The sequence below is a fragment of the Excalfactoria chinensis genome, chromosome 6 (genome assembly GCF_039878825.1).
Source record: "Excalfactoria chinensis isolate bCotChi1 chromosome 6, bCotChi1.hap2, whole genome shotgun sequence".
NCBI classification, from domain to species: Eukaryota; Metazoa; Chordata; class Aves; order Galliformes; family Phasianidae; genus Excalfactoria; species Excalfactoria chinensis.
In genome coordinates, this window is record NC_092830.1 from 26,077,033 (window position 1) to 26,094,636 (window position 17,604).

General features: G+C 64.1%; 3 protein-coding genes across 7 annotated transcripts; 1 reads left to right on the forward strand and 2 right to left on the reverse strand.

The window, feature by feature from the left end:
* Window positions 1-2,748: 2,748 nt before the first annotated feature.
* Window positions 2,749-6,009, reverse strand: SFXN3 (sideroflexin 3). Its single transcript, XM_072339798.1, has 11 exons — window positions 5,894-6,009; window positions 5,528-5,694; window positions 5,282-5,452; window positions 5,094-5,192; window positions 4,944-5,019; window positions 4,777-4,862; window positions 4,379-4,506; window positions 4,256-4,305; window positions 4,097-4,146; window positions 3,852-3,899; window positions 2,749-3,744 (listed from the first exon to the last, which is right to left on the reverse strand). Exons 2-11 carry the CDS (start codon window positions 5,689-5,691, stop codon window positions 3,648-3,650), a joined length of 969 nt encoding a protein of 322 aa, XP_072195899.1. The 5' UTR covers window positions 5,692-5,694; window positions 5,894-6,009; the 3' UTR covers window positions 2,749-3,647.
* A 334-nt stretch (window positions 6,010-6,343) lies between these two features.
* PDZD7 (PDZ domain containing 7) lies at window positions 6,344-12,693 on the forward strand. Of its 2 annotated transcripts, XM_072339792.1 has the most exons (17): window positions 6,344-6,844; window positions 7,261-7,625; window positions 7,718-7,858; window positions 8,102-8,276; window positions 8,451-8,627; window positions 8,892-9,039; window positions 9,241-9,301; window positions 9,746-10,171; window positions 10,264-10,464; window positions 10,592-10,633; window positions 10,843-11,003; window positions 11,079-11,170; window positions 11,252-11,343; window positions 11,416-11,487; window positions 11,635-12,045; window positions 12,275-12,375; window positions 12,466-12,693. In XM_072339792.1, exons 2-17 carry the CDS (start codon window positions 7,439-7,441, stop codon window positions 12,613-12,615), a joined length of 2,637 nt encoding a protein of 878 aa, XP_072195893.1. In that variant the 5' UTR covers window positions 6,344-6,844; window positions 7,261-7,438; the 3' UTR covers window positions 12,616-12,693. The 2 variants fall into 2 exon arrangements, with proteins under 2 accessions (XP_072195893.1, XP_072195894.1); XM_072339793.1 differs by lacking the exon at window positions 10,592-10,633 and having other exon boundaries at window positions 6,345-6,844.
* A 126-nt stretch (window positions 12,694-12,819) lies between these two features.
* On the reverse strand, window positions 12,820-17,428 carry LZTS2 (leucine zipper tumor suppressor 2). 4 transcript variants are annotated; one of them, XM_072339794.1, is made up of 6 exons: window positions 17,318-17,428; window positions 16,911-16,964; window positions 15,870-16,340; window positions 14,918-15,487; window positions 14,447-14,716; window positions 12,820-14,356 (listed from the first exon to the last, which is right to left on the reverse strand). In XM_072339794.1, the coding sequence occupies exons 1-6, from the start codon at window positions 17,339-17,341 to the stop codon at window positions 13,697-13,699; spliced, it is 2,049 nt and encodes a 682-aa protein (XP_072195895.1). In that variant the 5' UTR covers window positions 17,342-17,428; the 3' UTR covers window positions 12,820-13,696. The 4 variants fall into 4 exon arrangements, with proteins under 4 accessions (XP_072195895.1, XP_072195896.1, XP_072195898.1 ...); XM_072339795.1 differs by lacking the exon at window positions 17,318-17,428 and adding an exon at window positions 17,095-17,130; XM_072339797.1 differs by lacking the exons at window positions 16,911-16,964; window positions 17,318-17,428 and adding an exon at window positions 16,748-16,805.
* Window positions 17,429-17,604: the final 176 nt, after the last annotated feature.

Sequence of the window (17,604 nt, forward strand, 5' to 3'; positions counted from 1 at the left end):
CTTTGGTGGCCCCCAGCCCCACAGCTGGGCTAGGAACCACGGGATTTGGGGCAGCTGGGGCTGGAGAAGCGCTGATGAGGCTGCTTTGGGAGCTGGGGGGGGCTGAGGTACCACTCTGTGCACCCCCAGGAGCAGTTTGGAGAGGCAGAGTAGGGAGGAATTATTCCTCCCCACCCTCTCACTCACTCACTCCTTGCTGGGAAATTCCTGTGCCCAGTGCTACCGTTGCCCAGCCCAGCACCTGGAAACAGCTTAGTTTAGTCCTGGGAACAAGATGGAGCTCCAGCCCAGCAGGTAATTAAACCTCCTGCTTAATGAGACTGTTGAATGTGCTAATAAATAGCAGCAGCTCTGAATTAGGGGGGTGGGAGATTTAACCTGTGCTTAATGAGGAGCTGTGCTCTGGTTTAGTTAGTACATCCCATTGCATAGCACACCCCAGGGCTGTGGGAGGGGTCCTCTTGCTCTCATCACTATTACCCCATTAATGATCCCCCAGAGATGCTCCCTCAGCCATGGCATCCCTCCATGGGTTCTAACATGTGTCCCCATCACTGCTTCCGTGCCCATCCCAGGTTGCCCCGGCCATGCCCTGAGCTGATGATCTGTCTGATCCCAACGGGCTGAGACTGAAGAGCAAAATCACACCCTGGAAAAAAGGCCGTGGGCCAGATGACTCAACACTGTGTCAGTTCTGGCAGGGCAGAAGGCTGCGTGACGCCCGGGACAAAGCACGTGTCAGCAGGGCTGCTGGCCCTCCGGATGGCTCTCAGAGCACGAAGGCTGATTCTAATCGTAACTCAGATCTCCCGTGTTTCAGCCCAGTGCCTGTCTCTGCTTCCTGCCACTCTGACCCTGGCTCCACGTAGGTTTCAGTAGGGTCCAGGCTGCATCCCACAGGACCCTGTTGGGGATGAGGCCCCCACCCCATGTGCCAAGCAGGGCCAACACCACCAGGCTCAGGTTTCCCCACAGCAAATTCCTGCCCAGAACAAACCCGTCAGCAAATTCTTGGGGAAGTGGCTGCAGCTGTGTGCAGGAGGGAGGCAGATTTCCCAAGGGGCCCCCAGCAGCACTGTCTGGGTGGTGAGGTTCACTCTGTCACTGGGCACTCTGCAGCCCATCACCTCTGTGGGTCACCCAGTGCCTGGGAGCTGTGGGGACTGCCCTCTCCCCAAGCATGCTCCTCAGCATCCCCCTGCCAGCTTTAACACCTTGGGGTCAGAAGCACAGTTCCCACCCCCTTGCCACATGCCAGGCTCTACCCTGACCCCAGGCACAGAGCAAGCAAGAGCTCAGCCAGGTTCTGCAATGGGGGGCAGTCCTATGGATTTGGGGTGAGGGAGCCACGCTCTGCAATCCCACTCCCATGCAAATGGTATTGTGCACGGCTATTGCCTTTCCCAGCCTAGTGTCGGTGGTCTCCTTGCCGCGAGAATGTTCCCCCCACCCCAACGAGGTCATCTCCAGCACTTACACCAAGGGTCAATTCTGGCTGGAATCCGGGGACCTGGACTGGGAATTCCCCATTTTGCTACAGGGTGCCCCATCCCATACGAGCTGCAGTTAGAGTGTGGGGGGGTCCCTTGTGTCTGGTGGCCTAAACGTTTTCCCCCCAGGGTCCTGGGGGATGACTCTGCTGTTGAAGCTGTGGGGACAGGCTATGGGGTCTCTGCTGCCACCTCCAGGGCGCTGCTGGCCTCGTCTGCGTCCCCTTGCCGTCACAGCCTGACCCTGTCCCGGCAGGTACACGACCCCCCTACACCTCTCTTCACCTCAAAGCACCCTGATGGTGATGCGACCGCTCTGGGGACACCTCCCAGGGTACAACGTCGTGTCCCCTCTAATAGGGGTTTGGGGACGCAGCCGGGGAAGGTGACCCCCACTCGGCACCCCCTGCCCCAGGGACGCTCTGCGGGGAGGGGGGAGCCTGCCAGCGGGCAGCCCATTTCCAGGCGTCATTAAAGAGCAATTAGCTGGAAATTAAGCTGAGAACAAGTATTGATTAGCTCATTAAGGCTGGGGGAGCGGGAGGGATTGCTGCCGCTCGCCCTCATTATGGGCAAGGTTAAAGCCTGTGGTTGGGCGGCTCATTAACAATGCCAGGGAGCAATCGATGGCCCCCCAACCCCGACACCCCCGGCACCGCGACCTCTGGGATAGGACGGTGTCCCCAGGGTGAGGGCGGTACCACCTGCACTGTGTCACCATCCACAGTCCCATATCTGCTGCTCCCAGAGCAGCAGGAGCTGTCCCTGCACCAGCCGGGGGGGAGGTGAGGGGGGTGGGAGAAGTGTCATCATTATTTTTGTTTTCTTTGCTCTGCCCTGGAAATATATTGTATTCTCAGCTAATCCCGTTCAATTACACCACAATAAAACACATAATAAAAACGTAATTCATTTTTCCCGAGCGCTCCCTCTCTCCCTGCGTCTTGGCAAGCTATTAAAAATTTGTCTTCATTTTTCTGGCAAGAGCCTTGTACCTTTTCATCTTTAATTTATGAGAGCAGAACAGCAATTGACAAGCCCTTATTGCACGGCGAGGGGCTGCATTATTTATAAGCTGCCGATGGCTGGCTCGGGGGAGATATGTGCAATATGCCGGGGCTGGGGGGAGTGGGGGCTGCTCCTGCATCCCTAATGGGTGCTGCGTGCTCTGTGCTGAGCATCCATCCCCCGTGACCACAAGCCCCTTTCCACGGCATGGGAAGCGGTAAGCAAGAGACTTCTCTTTGCTTTTGTATAAACAACCTGCCTTTATTGTTTGGTAGATAGAGGTACGGAGTATGTGTAACAAAAATAACCAGAGGAAACAGCGATGTGCTTAAAGCCATTATGAGAAGGTCCATGGAGGAAGCCACATAGGAGCCAGACCTTGAGCAAAGGCGGTGTTAAGGGGAATAAAACGGGGACTGCTGAGATTAAAATGTGCCATTTGCTCCAGGGAAAGCCAGATTACAGCCCGGGATCAGCACAGAGCAGTGCGCACGGGGAGCTGCGCACGCACACCCGGGCTGGAGCAGCCCCCCCTGCCACACTGTACATCCCATAGTGCTCACTCCTGGCTTCTGGGGGTTGTGCTTTCAGGATGCAATGCCCAAAAGTGGGAGCATCCATCTCAGGCTCTAGCCTGGGGGATGCCATGGGACACAGCCTCGACAGCCATATACACACTGGGTATGGGAAACACGCTGGGTGACAGCCAGGAGTGGAGACACCTGGTATGACGTGAGTCAGAGCTTGCAGGGACACCAGCAGCACAGTCACCTCATGATATTGCCTGAGGCTGGGACACTTGTGTGCCCCTGCACCGTGCAGCACAGCAGGAGGAGGGCAGCAGCACACAGGGTCCCCTTGTCCCTACCCCTGTGAAGCACCACTTGTCCAGTGCCCAGGTCTGCTGCCCACTAGCCTTGTGCCACCAGGGGAATATTCCCTCCTCCTGGCACCAGGCTGGTGGCCCTCAGTACAGCCCCAAGTGGGGACAGGAGAGCAGCAAAGCACAGCTCAGGGGAGGTGCTGGGATGGGAGCCCGCTGTGTTCGGGGGCTCAGCTATACCCCAGCACCTGGGGACAGGAGGTGGCCACAGGGCAGCAGCTGCATCCTTGGGATGCTCTGAGCTCAGTGACACAGCGGTCCCGTGCTCACAGCCCCTTGTTGAAGTAGACAGTGTGCAGCTGAGGGTCCACCTCCCGGATCTGAGCTTGGACGCTGGGCTCCAGGCGGCTCACCTGCATCGAGCTGCCAAGAGACGTGGGGTGTTGGGGGGGGGCACAGGCATTTGCAAACTGCAGGCTCAAAAGGAGCAAAAGCACCCCCGGAGAGCTGGGCACAACGCCCGTCCTTACCTCTTCTGTGGGAAGAGCGCACAGCACAGCGGGGTTGCAAACACCAAGCTGCATGGGAAGACAAGGAGAGCAGTGGGGGCAGCCAGGAGACGAGGAGGGGCTCTCCCAGCCCCAGACCTCAGACCCCAGTGTGGGGCAAACAAGGATGCTGAGGGCTTCATCTGTCCCGCCAAGTGCAAACCTGCTCCTGGCGCAGGGCATCATCCCCATCCCACCTCCCTGGGACGCACCCTGAGGTCACTTACCAGAGCCCCACCAGGCCAACCTGCAGGGGAGCGTTCAGGTACGGGTACCGCTGGAGGGGATAGTTTGGTGTCAGTGGGGCAGGCAGGTGCTGTTCCCCTGCAGGGTGCCAGCACAGTGCCAGTGGGTCATCCCTATGCCCACTCTCCTGCCCCCTGTACCTTGAGGAAGGCTCTCTTCTCCAGCACATTCATGATCACCGGGGGGATGGCTGGGACAGAGGAGAAGGAAATGAGCTCCATGGGACCAGACTCGCATGGCCAGGGCTAGGGCTGGGTACTCACCCATGGCCGGGGCTGCCATCCCAATACGGGACACCACCACCTGGAAGATGGCCTTCTGGGCGGCTGCCGTGGACTCACCCAGGCGGTTCCCATTCTCATCTGTGATGGGGATCCCCACTTGGAGTTCCCTGTAAAGGGGGTCAGGGGCACGGCAAGGAGAGAAGTCAGTGTCCCTCCACATCCCCCACCCATGCACTATGTGATATGTTGGGGCTCTTGGCTGGACTCCACGTGCACACCCAGGGAAACTGTCATTAGCCCACAGCTCTCAGGATGCAAGCAGGTGCTGGTACCCCCAAACCAGCCTTTTGGTGTACAGAGCCTGAGAAAGCCTCTGCAGAGCACAGACATTGCTCCCCATGGTGTCCCCCACACCCCCCCTGCAGCTGGGCACCCACCTCTGCCTCATCAGCGGGATGTTGATGCAGTTGGCAGCAGCCACGGCCGCAAAAGGCACGTAGCGCCCGATGATGGCCGGCAGGTGCTGGGGGGCGAGCAAGGAGCAGGTCACTGAGAGGCTTTGGGGACACAACAGGCTGTCCCCAAACACCCAGAACATCCTTACCTTGGTGAGGGACTTGAGCCCCAGTGCTGTAACAACCGCCCCTCCGGTCGCACTCACGTAGGCTGTCCCCAGCTGGCTGCAAAGGCAGGAGGTGACACCCACATCCCACCACCCCACAGACGGATATCCCAGCATGGCAGGGAAACTCACCTGGGTGTGATGGGAGCATCTCCGCTGCGGTTGGTGTAGTTAACGATGGCATTGAAGGACTGGTTCACCCACTGCCAGAACACCACGGCCGGCGTGGTCCTACGGGCACCGGCATCATTGCGGGGTGTCCATGGCGGGGGGACGACACGAGCACCCGGGGGTGCCGGGGATGGGGCGGGGGTCGGTACCTGTAGAAGGTCAGCATGCAGCCGGTGATGGTCATGTTCATGGGCACCTGGGCTGACATGCGCCCGATGAGCAGCATCTTCTCGCCCGTGTCGGGGTGGAAGGCGGAGTCATAGATGTACTTGGCACGCCACAGCTCATCCTCGGTCAGCCCCGGGGGCACCGTGCCCGCCCTGATGGAGCGCACAGCTGTGAAACGGTACCCACCGCCGTCCCGCGTGGGTGGGACCCCCCTCCCCGTCCCATACCTGTAGGCCAGCACCAGGCGGCGCGCCTCATCCAGGGCTGCCCCCGACAGCAGCAGGTTGCGGGGGTCGGTGACGGTGAAGAAGTGCTTGGCCCGGCCCTGGAACGTGCTCTGATCCCAGCGGGGCTCGCGGATGTCGATGTTGGTGGGCAGCGTGGGGGGCATCCTCTGGTTGGGGGTGGATGAGGAAGGTAGCACGGGGAGCTGTGGTGACACGCAGTCCCGGAGCCGCCCCCCGGAAAAGCTCCGTGCCGGCCCCGCTCCCCGCCGTTCTGCAGCCGCTCCCGGTGCTCGGCAGCTCGGAGCGCAATTCCCCGCCAGCCCCGCGGGGTGACCCCCCCGACCCCCGCTCCCGGCCGACACTCACGGCTCCGGGCAGCGCCCGCTCGGCAACGCGTCGCTCCGCCCCGATGACGTCCTCGCCCGTCACGGGGCCGCCCCACGCCGGGAGTGGGAGCGCGGGGGGGGGCCGCGGCGGCGGCGGCCGAGCGGGGCCGTCTGCAGCACGCCGAGCTACGTGCGGCGCGGCACGGCCACGCGGCGGGGGGCGCGCGTGGGGATGAACGCGGGGCAGTCCCGCGTGGGAGAGCTCAAGCGGGCGTGGTCACGTGGGCGTGGTCACGTGGGTGTGCGCGGGCACGCGAGTGGGCGCGTGCGTATGCGTGTATTTGGGCGTTTCCGCGCGCCCACGCGTGGCACGGCGCCCGCGTGCGCGGCAAACGGGAGCGAGCCGCCTGTGCGCACGTCCGTGATCCTTCCGCGCACGGGGGTCACACGCGCGTTGGCGGCGGCTCGTGGGCTGCGGGCGGCCAATGAGGAGCGCTGCCGGACCCTCCCGGCCCCGCCCGGCTGACCCGATCCCCCCCCCGCTGGCTGCGCATCACCTGAAACCGGCGCGGTGTCGGGTTCGCGCAGCTGGCGCCAGCCCCGCCGTGGGTCACGGCCAGCCCCGGGACGGAAAAGGGGAGGGGGGGGGGCGGGGGGGACACCGGCTGGCACCGTTCGGGCCGGTAGAGGGGCACCCTGAAGCCCCGTTTCGTGTCTCAGTTCTCCCGTGCGTGGCGTTCGGCTCCGCGCGCAGCCCCCCGGGAGGGGCTCATCCCACGGGAGGAAGGGGGTGTGACACGGGGCTCCCCCCGCGCCCAGCGCCAGACTGAGTGACAGCTCCCGCGGCCGGCACACCGCCGGGACAGCCAATCCCCGCTGGCACCGACGGGCGAGAGGCGGTGCTGCTGTCACCCCCCCGCCCCCCCCCGCGTCCTCTCCATCCCCCCCGCGCCGATCGGTGTCTCTTTCGCAGGTGGCACCATGGGGACAGGTGAGGGCACGGGGAGGAGGGGACGGAGGTGACAGGGGGACCCCAGCGCCGGGCGTCCCCTCGGGGGGGAGCGCCGTTGGAGCGCGGAAGGGTGGCCCTTGGGAGGGGGGGCTGCCGGGCGGCGGGGACACCGTGGAGGGGACGCACGCAGAGGAGACATCACTTATTTATGGAGGTCAGGCCGGGGCGAGCGGGGGGCGCTGGGAAAATAAACCCCCCCCCCCCCCCCCCCCCCCGGCCTTCTCTCGGGAACGGGGCGATTCGTGGGGGTGTGGGGGGCGGGGGGGCTCCGTGCAAATCCGCATCCCGTGACTGAAGTCCCCGCCGTGCCACCGGCGATCCCGCTGGGAAGCGGCAAGTCGGGGCATCCGGGCAGCAGTGGAGGTCACGCCGTGACGCTCGCTGTCCCCACTCAGGCCGTGCCGCCGGGACCCTTCCCGCTGCCCCCCAACCGGCCCCAGCGCTGCGCTGCTGAGGATCGCGCCCCAACCTGGGCATGTGCTGCGGGACGGTGCCACGGTCTCTCCCCGCTGGCGGGCAGCCCCGGCCCCGTGAGCACCCGGCGAGCCGCGGTCATACCGCTCGGCCGCCGCCATGGCCCAGGGCTGGGAGGACGCGGAGATGACGGCGGCCGGGCGGTCGCGGAGCTCCAGCAGCGAGGTCAGCCTGGCGCCCCGCTGCCTGCTCAGCAAGCAGAGCCGCCTGCTCAACGGGGTCACCCGCAGCGCCCGCGCCACGTCCCCCATGGGGCGCGTCATCCTCATCAACTCCCCTATCGAAGGTACGTGGGCACCCAGCCGGACAGCTGTCCCCGCCTAGGGATGGCTGCGTCCCCCAGCACGGGTCTGACCTGGTGACACGTCTGTCCCGCAGCCAGCAGCAATGAGAGTGATGTCATCAATGCCATCACGGTGGAGAAGAGCACGGATGGCAAGCTGGGCTTTAGTGTCCGCGGTGGCTCCGAGCACGGGCTGGGCATCTTTGTGAGCAAAGTGGAGGAGGGCAGCGCTGCCGGTAGGTGGCACCAAGCAAGGGGCAGATACATGCCACCAGGACACAGGGGAGCTGGCGGGGACATGGTGCCATGGTGGCGATGCCACCCTTCATGTCATCACCTGCATCCACCTTGTGCTGCTTGTTCCCACTGGGTTGGGATGAGACTGGGAACACAGGGAAGGGAGCAGGTCAACCTGCTTGGGAACAGGGCACCCAGCAAGGTTAGACTGGGTGCCCAGCTGAGCTGCTCATCCCTTGCAGAGCAGGCTGGGCTGTGCGTGGGGGACAAGATCACAGAGGTGAACAGCGTGAGCCTAGAGAACATCACCATGAGCAGTGCTGTCAAGGTTCTCACTGGCAACAACCGCCTCCGCATGGTGGTCCGGCGTATGGGCCGTGTGCCGGGCATCAAGTTCTCCAAGGAGAAGACAGCCTGGTGAGCAGGACACCCACACCCTAAACCCAGTCCCGTGGAATGGGGAGGCTTGGTGGGGGATGCTGGAGGGCAAGTAGGGACCCAGAGGTGAGAGACACTCACTCTACTGGGTGTCATCAGTGTACCACTGGATGACAAGAGTTGCCTTCCCCCAATGCTGTGTCCATGCCCCAGGGTGGATGTGGTGAACAGGCGCCTGGTGGTGGAGAAGAGTGGCTCAACACCATCAGAAAGTGGCTCTGAGGATGGTCTGCGGCGCATCGTCCACCTCTACACCACCTCTGATGATTACTGCCTGGGCTTCAATATCCGCGGAGGTCGGGAGTTCGGCCTTGGCATCTATGTCTCCAAGTATGGCTGCTCATGTGCCCTCATCCTGGGGGGCACCAGGGGGATGCAGCACTCAGTTTCTACTGTGACCACTCTGGGGCTGAACGTACCTTCCTGACTGATGCTGGCATATCACCGCATTGGGTGCTGGGGTATCACCACACTGGGTGTTGGGGCATCACCACGCTGGGTGCAGGCGCACCGAGACCTTTGGTGTTGGGACAAAGGGCTGCCTGGGCAGAATGTTAGGGGCTCCATCCCCAACCTGTCCCTCTGCCACTCTAGGGTGGACCCTGGGGGGCTGGCAGAGCAGAATGGCATTCGGGTGGGCGACCAAGTCCTTGCAGCCAATGGAGTCAAGTTTGAAGACATAAGCCATAGCAAGGCGGTGGAGGTGCTCAAGGGACAGACCCACATCATGCTTACCATCAAGGTACCCGGTGTCCAGCCCTATGGGGTCGGTGAGCCCCCATGTTGGCACTGTCCCAGCACATCCCAGTTGCCGGGGGTGTTGGCAAGGCTGTGGGCCGCTTGGGTTTCATGGCTGGTGGGAGAGGGATGCATTATTCATGGCTGGCACCCGGATCGGGTTCAGCCGGCACGCGCTGACCCCTCGTCTTTTCCCTGTGTGTAGGAGACCGGCCGCTTCCCTGCCTACAAGGAGCTGGTGGCCGAGTACTGCTGGCTCAGCCGCTGTAAGGACCATGACACTTGGGTACTGGGGGGGCACATGGCAGGCCTGGGGCCCTCAGTGCAAAGATGTCCAGAGGATCCCAATGGGGAGGGAAAAGGTCTGTGTGCCATGGGGTCATGTGTTTCCTCTGTCCTGGAAGGGAATATGTGCCGTGGCCAGCATCTCTGCAGTCCCACTCATCCCCATCCCTGCAGGGGACATTAAATCCCCAGGGACACAAAGATGTCTGTGCCATGTCCCACAGCCCTGTGGTCCCATATGCCCCCCTCCCTTTGCAATACTAGCAGCCCACTGTCCTTGTGGCCCTACGGTCCCCATGTCCCCATGTCCCCGTTCTTGAGGGATGTGAAGCTCCTGTGTTCCCTGGTGAGTCACCCCATGTCCCCCCAGGATGTCACCCTGTGTCCCCTGGTGTGTCACCGCCTGTCCCTGCCATGCCTTGCAGTGACCAACGGGCAGCTGCAGCAGCTCTCTCAGACCTCGGAGACCAGCTCCTCCATCTCCTCCTACTCCTCGGGGCCACCGCCAGGAACAGTGAACGGGCTGGGGACGATGACCCCTGGGCCACCCACACGCACGGTGGACGTTGCCATCTCCACAGAGGATGGGCCGCGGCGGGGCTGGGCACGGGATCGTGCTGAACGGGCCATGCAGACAGAACCTGCCACCGAGGGGCTGCAGGAAACGCGGCGCACGGTGCGGCCCCCAGAGCTGCTGCGGGACACGGCCATCCGAGGACAGGGTGCCCGTGAGCCCCCCGGCACCCAGCTGCGCCGCACCTTCTCCCACTCCCCCAAAACGGCACTGCTGTTGGCACTGAGCCGGCCCCGGCAGCCCATCACACGTTCCCAGAGCGACCTCACAGTGGCTGGTAGGAATTCAGCACCCATAGTGCCCCAGCCCCAAACCCTATTTTGGGGTTCCCCACCCCCGGTGCACCCCAACCTCCTGCTCTGTTCCCAGAGGAGAAGAGGAAGAAGAAGCCGGAGGGACAGGGGTCACGGGGGGCTACTCCTGGGCTACACCGCTCCAAGACCCTCGTCAACCTCTTCTTCAAGGGTGGTCGCACCAGCAGCCAGAGCTGGGTACCTCCCAGCCCTGAGCCCCCCAGCTCCGAGCGCCGGGCACGCACCAAGTCCCCGGGCCGCCCTGATGGGGACAGAGGTATTGGGATGGGGTCAGGGGCCGGGCACAGAGCTCCACTGATGGGAGACAGGGGTGGGAATGAGGTCCCTATGTGCACAATTTCACTGCCGCCCCAGTTGCTCACCCATCTCCATCTCCATTGCAGTAGGTGCTGTGCAGAAGTTTGTCATCCGGAGCCTGAAACGGGGTAATGGGGGTGGCTGTTCAGGGGTCCTGCATGCACCTGTCCTTGCATGGTGTGGCCAAGAAAGGAGTGGGCACCAGGGGTCCCCATTTCCAGTGCTTTGTGTGTGACTTTGGCATGGATCAAGCCCGCATAAGGGTTTGAGGCTGTTATGGGGCAGTTGGCACTGGGTGTCCCTGCCCCAATGGCTACCCTCTGCTCTGCCCCCCTAGAGAAAAGCCGCCGTGGCCCCATCCCAGCCCCATTCTGCAGCCTGGCCACCCCACAGCCCGACAGTGCTGATCCCGAGGCACGGCTTAGGCTTATCCAGGATACAGCAGCACGGCTGCTCAGCCCCGATGAGGTGACGGCTGTGCTCCGCCACTGCACTCGGGTACGGCACCATGGGCATCACCAAGAGGTAAATGGGGGCATGGGTTTGGAGCTGACACCAACTCTATGCCTGCAGTACCTGCATGAGGGTAGCGTGGAGGACCTGGTGCGGCCATTGCTTGCTATCCTGGACAAGCCCGAGAAGGTGCTGCTGCTGCGGGACGTCAGGTGGGCACTTGGTGCCACTGGGATGGATTGGAGCCCTGCACTCTGCTCACACCACACTGTGAGCCCTGTTTGTCCTTACAGGAGTGTGGTGGCCCCCACAGACCTGGGTCGCTTTGACAGCATGGTGATGCCGCTGGAGCTGGAGGCTTTTGATGCCCTCAAGAGCCGCTCAGGTAGAGCTCGGCATGGAGCTGGGGGTCAGAGTGGGAGGGTACCATACTGACCCCACTGTTCCCCTCCTGCAGTGCGCTCACCTGCCCTGCGCCCAGCCCACCACGATGTCACCCCCAAGCGACACCTCATCACGCCTGTGCCTGGTGCGTGCCCTGGGACAGGGGGGTTACAGGGGCAATTTGGGGAGGGGGGGGTTCAAGGAAGGAGGGTTTACTCCAGGAAGAAGGGTTCTGGGGTCCAATGGGGTGGTCCCAAGGAAGCCAACCCTCTCTGAGCCCCTCTCGCTGCAGATTACCGTGGAGGGTTCCTGCTGAAACCAGCAGGGGCCCCTGAACCAGAGGAAGCTGAGGGGCTGCCACAGAGCCCGGCCCGGCCGCGGGCCTCCCCAAGCCCCCGCCGACTGCACCCCCGCACCTACACCCCACTCCCTGACGTGCCAGTGGACGCCTACGCCTATGCCAGCGGCCCCTCACCCACCCCTAGCCCCAGGCCCCCCAACTGGCTGCTGGCCGAGTCCCCGCACAGCCCCCAGCCCCAAGACGGGCGCTGCTCCGTGCCGGTGAAGCCCCGGAGAGGTCGGGCTCCCCTCACATTGGGAGGAGAGAGGGGGGCTGTGCCGCTCGCCAATGGCCCCAGGGAGGAAGAGGAGGAGGAGGAGCGGCTGCTGACTGTCACCTTGTCCAAGCTGAAGCATTCACTGGGTAAGTGAGGGCCTCGTGGTTGGGTTGCCATTTGGGTATCAGCAACTTTGGGATGGTTGGGACCCCTTTAGCAAGGGATGGGTAAGCACATGGACAAAACATTGAGCACTGCCAGTTGCAGTTGCTTAGGACTTACCAAAACAGGGCAGAGAGAGGCTGTGCAGCCCAGGGATGGGGGTGCCATGGGGGTTCCCATGTTGGGTCTGAGAGCACCGCGGTTCCACTGCAGGGATCAGCATCTCTGGTGGCATTGAATCACGGGCACAGCCGATGGTGAAGATTGAGAAGATCTTCCCAGGGGGGGCCGCTTTCCTCAGTGGTGTCCTCAAGGTAGGGGGCAGCTCTGGAGGACCCAGTCCCTCATCCCTTCATCACTGAGCCCTCCTGCAGCACATCTCCTAACTTTCCTCCTGGCACCAGGCAGGGCATGAGCTGGTGTCAGTAGATGGAGAGAGCCTGCAGAACGTCACGCACCAGCGCGCCGTGGACATCATCCGCCAGGCCTACCGCAACAAAGCCAAGGAGCCCATGGAGCTGGTGGTGCGGGTGCCCGCTGCCCCCCCGGAGTGACAGCACACCTCCCCAGGAACCATCCTGTACCCCCATGGAGCTGGCTCACTCTGCACCGAGCTGCAGCCAGTCTCAGCCAGCAGGGACAAAGGGACCTGTGGGCACAGAGGGGAAGCGCAAAATGGGAGTGAGGTGGGGGCACAGTGGGGATAAGGGAGGAAGGCAGGCAGCCCAAACCCTGCTACAGATACATGGACACTGCCCTGAAAAACACAGCCAGGGGCTTGTCTTTAATCAGTGTTTCCAGGTGGTACGAGGGCAAGCCGGGCTCTGGAAGTGGGACACAACAGAAATAAAAGTACAAAAATACAACCCCCCCCAGCAGCCAGGGGTGAGCAAGCCAGAGCTGGGCACAGCCAGACTCTTCCTTTGGTTTGACCCCGTGGGCACACAGCCTGTCCCCATCCCTGGTGTCCCCATGCTGGTGGCCAGCGCTGGCTCCTGGCACTAAGCCCCTCTTCCCACGCTGAGCAGGCTGGGAATCACAGGGGCACGGCTGGGCTTTTGGGGGGGGGGCACACAGGGACAAGGGCACGGGGAAGGCACTAAGGGCAATGTGCCCCATGGTAGGGGTGAGGAGACCATGGCCAGACAGGGGGTGAGTAAGGGGGATGAGGTGTTTTTTGGTAGGTCCTATAAAAATAGTTATTTTAAATGGCACAGAAATGAATCCCCTGACAAACACGCTGGGGAAGGTGGGGGGGAAGGCTGGCATGAGCAGGGACATGGCACGCTGTCCCTATGGGAAGCGGCTGTGTGACAGTGCTGGGAGGGATGTGAGGGAGGTGACAACGCACCCTCCCCAAGGTGACCCTGGCTGAAGTCAGCACGCTAATCCCTGGCTGCTAAGAGGATCAGCAGGAACCAGCTTTGAGACATGGCACCCCCTCGGCTCCACAGCTCACGGGCACCCCCCTGCCATGGTGCAGCCAACACAACCTCAACCTACACCGCGATGCTGGGGAGGGGGCAGCACCTGAGGTCCCCAATGCCCCCTCCCAGTGCATAGCAGTGGTGAGCAGGTAATCCCGCTCTCAGCCCCACAGCTCCCAAAATCCCAGGGGCTGGGGCAGGCAGTGTCTCAGATCTCAGTGGCCGTGATCTCCTCAAAGGGCAGATCGGGGCCGGGGGTCTCGCAGGGCTCCGTCGGGGGCTCCTCTCCCTGCAGCCGGAGGTGTTGCAGCCGCTGCTCCAGGCGCCGGTTGCGGCGGTACATCTGGATGTAGTTGTACTGCAGCTGCTTCTGGTAGCGGATCACCCTCTCCTTCTCTCCCTGCCACGTGCTGCGCTCCTGCTCGAAGGCGTCCCGCTGCTCCTGCCCACGCCGCCGCTCCAGGGCCACCTCTGCCCGCAGCCTCTCCAGCTGCCGCTGCAGCCCCGCCATGCCCCGCGGCTCCTCACTGGACTCGGGGCAGCCCTCGCTGGGCTGAGGGCAGCGTCCACGGGCGGCATCCCGCAGCCCGGCCACCTCCTGCTCCAGACGGCCCGCTTTGGCACGGAACAGGTCAGCCTCGCTCTTGCGTCGCTGCAGTTCATTGGCACACACCTCCAGCTCCAGTGCCTTCAGCCGGGCAGCCTCCTGCAGCCCCCGTGCCTGCTGCTCACCTGCCTGCAGCTCGGCCCGCGCCTCACGCAGCTGCGCTCGCAGTACCAGCAGTTCTGTACCGCGCTGCGCCAGTTCTGCCTGCGACTCCTTCAGCTGCTGCTTCAGCAGTGAGATCTCACCCGACTTCTGGCACACCTGTGGACAGCGGATGCTCAGGCACTGGCCATGGCCCCATCCTGGCCCCCAGGGGACTGGGACACCACGGTTGCCCCCAGCATAGCTCACCTCCCACTTGGTCTCCTCCAGCCGTGGCCCCAGCTCGGTGTGCTCCCGCTGGAAGGATGCGCAGCGGTGCTCCAGCAGCTCCCGCTCCTGCAGCAGCTGAGCAAAGTCCTCCTGCAGTTGCTTCTTCTCCTGCTGCAGCTGCAGCACCTGGAGCTGCAGGACCTGCTGCCCACGCTGCGCCTGCTGGGCCGCCTGTCGCACCTGGGCCGCACAGCGCTGCCGCAAACCCTCCAGCTCCTGCTCACAGCGACGCTGTTTCTCTTCATACACCTGGGCACAGGTGCACAGAGATGGGACATCCCACATCCCACACCACCACCTCCACGTCTCCCCCAGTCAGCATCTAGAGTCTCCATTGGGTTCCCCAGACACATCACTGCATGCGCAACCCAAACCCACACAATGGGACCGTTTGGGCACCCCCAGCCCTGAGAGCTCCCCTGGTTCTCCTCGCCTTTATAGGGTTCCTACCTGGCAGATGGCCACCTCATTCTCATCCAGGCTGTCCCGCAGCTGCTGCAGCTCGGCCTCCCTCTCCCGCAGCTTGTCCTCCAGCTCACGCACCAGCAGGACCTCCTCACCAGGCAGCGGTGAGCGCCCGCAGGAGCCACTCTCGGAGGAGGGCCGGCCCCGGCCACTCAGCGAGCCCGTGCTTTTGCTGGAGGATGAGCGCCCACTGTCCGAGTTGGAGGGGCCGGCTGGTGGGCGGTAGCCACCTGGGGGCTCAGGGTGGCTGTGAGGGGTGGCTGGGAGGTTGCCAGGCTCAGTATGCTGGCTGCAGCCTGTGCTGTAGGTGGGCAGGCTGGACAGAGAGTTGCGTCCCGAGTCCGAGAGCGTGCCTGAGTGGCTGCTGGTGCGGCAGCTCAGTGAGCCAGGCTTGTCGGCCCCGGTGGTCCCCAGCAGGTGGGTGAGGCTCACCTGGCTCTCTGACAATGCTGCAGCCCCTGGACGTACCCCTTGGCTGGCCGGGCCCGGAGCAGCCCTGACTTTGGGTACCACCGGTTTGAATGCCATGGGGCGGATCAGGGTCTTCTCCACATTCTGCAAGGTAAAAGAGGAAAGAATGGGATCTGGGGACCAGGCACTCTCCAGAGGTGGCCTGGCAGATGCTGGGGATGCTGCCAGAGCACCAGGGAGGACTCGGTAACCCCACCAATTCTGCTCCCACCCAACACCTCAGAGTGTCCCAGCTCTGAAGAAGATGACCACTAGGTGCCCATGCAGCAGTTTCAGAGAGGCTCCCACACACATATGGCCACTACTGACATGAGGAATAGGGCAATAGGAGCACAGAGATCATCACCACCCACATTGACATGGACCATGTGCTCCCTCCATGCATGTGCCAGCATGTCTCCCCAAGCCCAGCAGCCCCAGTGCGGCACAGGGCTGAGCAGATCCCCCAGCACTGCTTCCACCTTACCTCTTCTAGCTTGCCAGAGACTGGGACAAGCTTGGGGGGTGGCCCCCGGATGCCACCACTTGGGGCTTGTTCATCCCGCGCCTCGTCTGAGTCGCTGCAGGGGCTGACGGGAGAGGCTGCCTCCAGCCACTCCCCATGGAAAACTTCATTGGTGTAGGCATGGGCAGTGGCTGAGCACGGCTTCTTGGGGGGCAAAGTGTGGAGCAGGGGATCCGGAGGGCTGGCTCGCTGCAGCGTATCCTGCACACGGAAGGGACCACCAGCACCAGCAGGCTGGCAAGAGCGATCGTGGCATGGTCGGCTGGCAATCAGGCTGCCCACACTGCCCATGGTGCTGTGGGTGGGCAGGGGGGAGAGGGTGGCAGTGCGAAGCTGGGCAGCCGCCTCAGGCGTGGCCTCGATGGAAACTGGCAGTGTCTGCACAATGGCCATGGCAGGGGGGCCCCCAGCGGGCAGGGGGGCGCAGGCAGCCTGTAAGAGAAAGGCAACATGGGGCCATTAAGTAATAAACTCACTCATTCATCCCACAGGACACCAATGAATATAGGACCCCCATAATGGCGCAGGCAGATGTGGGATGGCTGCAAGAGATATGCTGAGCATGAGAAGGAGTCGAGCAGAACAGCATAAAGCTTGGGTTAGCCAGAGCAGGGGGGAGGCACAACTCCCGCCTGCAGAGCCCCGAGGATGCCCCAAACACCTCATCCTGAAGCATCATCGGCCCCAACCCCCCCCAACCCCGGCACCGACAGCACCCCACACCCCAACCCCCGTCCCTACACCCCTCTCTCCCACACCTCACGGTCCCCACGCCGCCCCCATCCCCCCGCACTGGAGCACCGCAGCGACGCGTTCCCCCCGGGCCGAGCCGGACCCACCCGGGCCGGGCCGCCCCATGATGCGCTCGGGCCGCCGGGCCGCCGCGCTCCGCCCGCCGCGCTGGCACCGCCCCGGGGCCGCCCCCCGCTTCCACCGCCCCCAGCATCACCCCGGGGGTGACGCCGGGCCCCCTTTCCCGGCGCGGGGCGCCCCGCTTCTCACCTGGCCGGCCGCGGCCCATCCGTCCGGCGGGTCCCGGCCCGACTCCGCCGCCCCCTGAGCCGGGAAAAGGAAGAGAGAGCGGGGTCAGGGCCGCCCCCCCCTTCCCGCCTCTCCGAAGCGCCCCGCGGGGTCTCCGCGGGTCCCACCGGCCCGGCCCGGCCCAGGCCCCGCCGCCCGCTCTCACCCTCCGCTCCGCCGCCGCTCTCCGCCGGCCCGGGCCGCGCCAGGCCCCGCCCGCCCCGCCGCCCCCGGCCCCCGGCCCCGCGGCGGATGGGAGGCGGCAGGGGGTTGCCCTACGGCCGGGCCGCGGGGCAGCGACGGCGGCGAAGGGCCCTCTGGGGGCGGCCGGGCCTCAGCCCAACCCCCGGTCCCGCAGGCGGCAGCGGGGGGGGCCGCGTCCCGCTCACCTCCGCGTCCCCGTCCTCCGCCATGGGCCCGGCTCCCGTCGCGGCGACCGCTGCCTTCTCCCGGCCCCACGCGTGTGGGGTGCGGGCGGCGAACCCGCGCGTGGGTGCCGTGGGGCGCGGTGGCGGGGAGGTGCCCGCCGCTGGGTCAGCGCTGGGGCGGGAGGTGTGTATGCGTGGGGCCATTGGCCTCACAGTGCCGTCCTGCCCCGCGCACAGCCCGGGCATGGTCCGTGCCCGTGGCTGAAGGGGACCCGAAGTTGGAGGGATGGGGGATGGGAGCACGGGGA

Excerpts from the sequence above, each read along its gene's own strand:
- LZTS2 (XM_072339794.1), bottom strand. The coding sequence starts at position 17,341 with ATGGCGGAGGACGGGGACGCGGAG. Across the intron at positions 16,965-17,317 it reads CGGAGGACGGGGACGCGGAG|GGGGCGGCGGAGTCGGGCCG; the intron begins GTGAGCGGGACG and ends TTCCCGGCTCAG. Across the intron at positions 14,357-14,446 it reads TGGAGGAGACCAAGTGGGAG|GTGTGCCAGAAGTCGGGTGA; the intron begins GTGAGCTATGCT and ends CGCTGTCCACAG.
- SFXN3 (XM_072339798.1), bottom strand. The coding sequence starts at position 5,691 with ATGCCCCCCACGCTGCCCACCAACATCGACATCCGCGAGCCCCGCTGG. Across the intron at positions 5,453-5,527 it reads CGCCTGGTGCTGGCCTACAG|GGCGGGCACGGTGCCCCCGG; the intron begins GTATGGGACGGG and ends GCGCTCCATCAG. Across the intron at positions 4,306-4,378 it reads GATGGCAGCCCCGGCCATGG|CCATCCCCCCGGTGATCATG; the intron begins GTGAGTACCCAG and ends CCTCTGTCCCAG.
- PDZD7 (XM_072339792.1), top strand. The coding sequence starts at position 7,439 with ATGGCCCAGGGCTGGGAGGACGCGGAGATGACGGCGGCCGGGCGGTCG. Across the intron at positions 7,626-7,717 it reads CATCAACTCCCCTATCGAAG|CCAGCAGCAATGAGAGTGAT; the intron begins GTACGTGGGCAC and ends TCTGTCCCGCAG. Across the intron at positions 10,465-10,591 it reads CCGCCCTGATGGGGACAGAG|TAGGTGCTGTGCAGAAGTTT; the intron begins GTATTGGGATGG and ends TCTCCATTGCAG.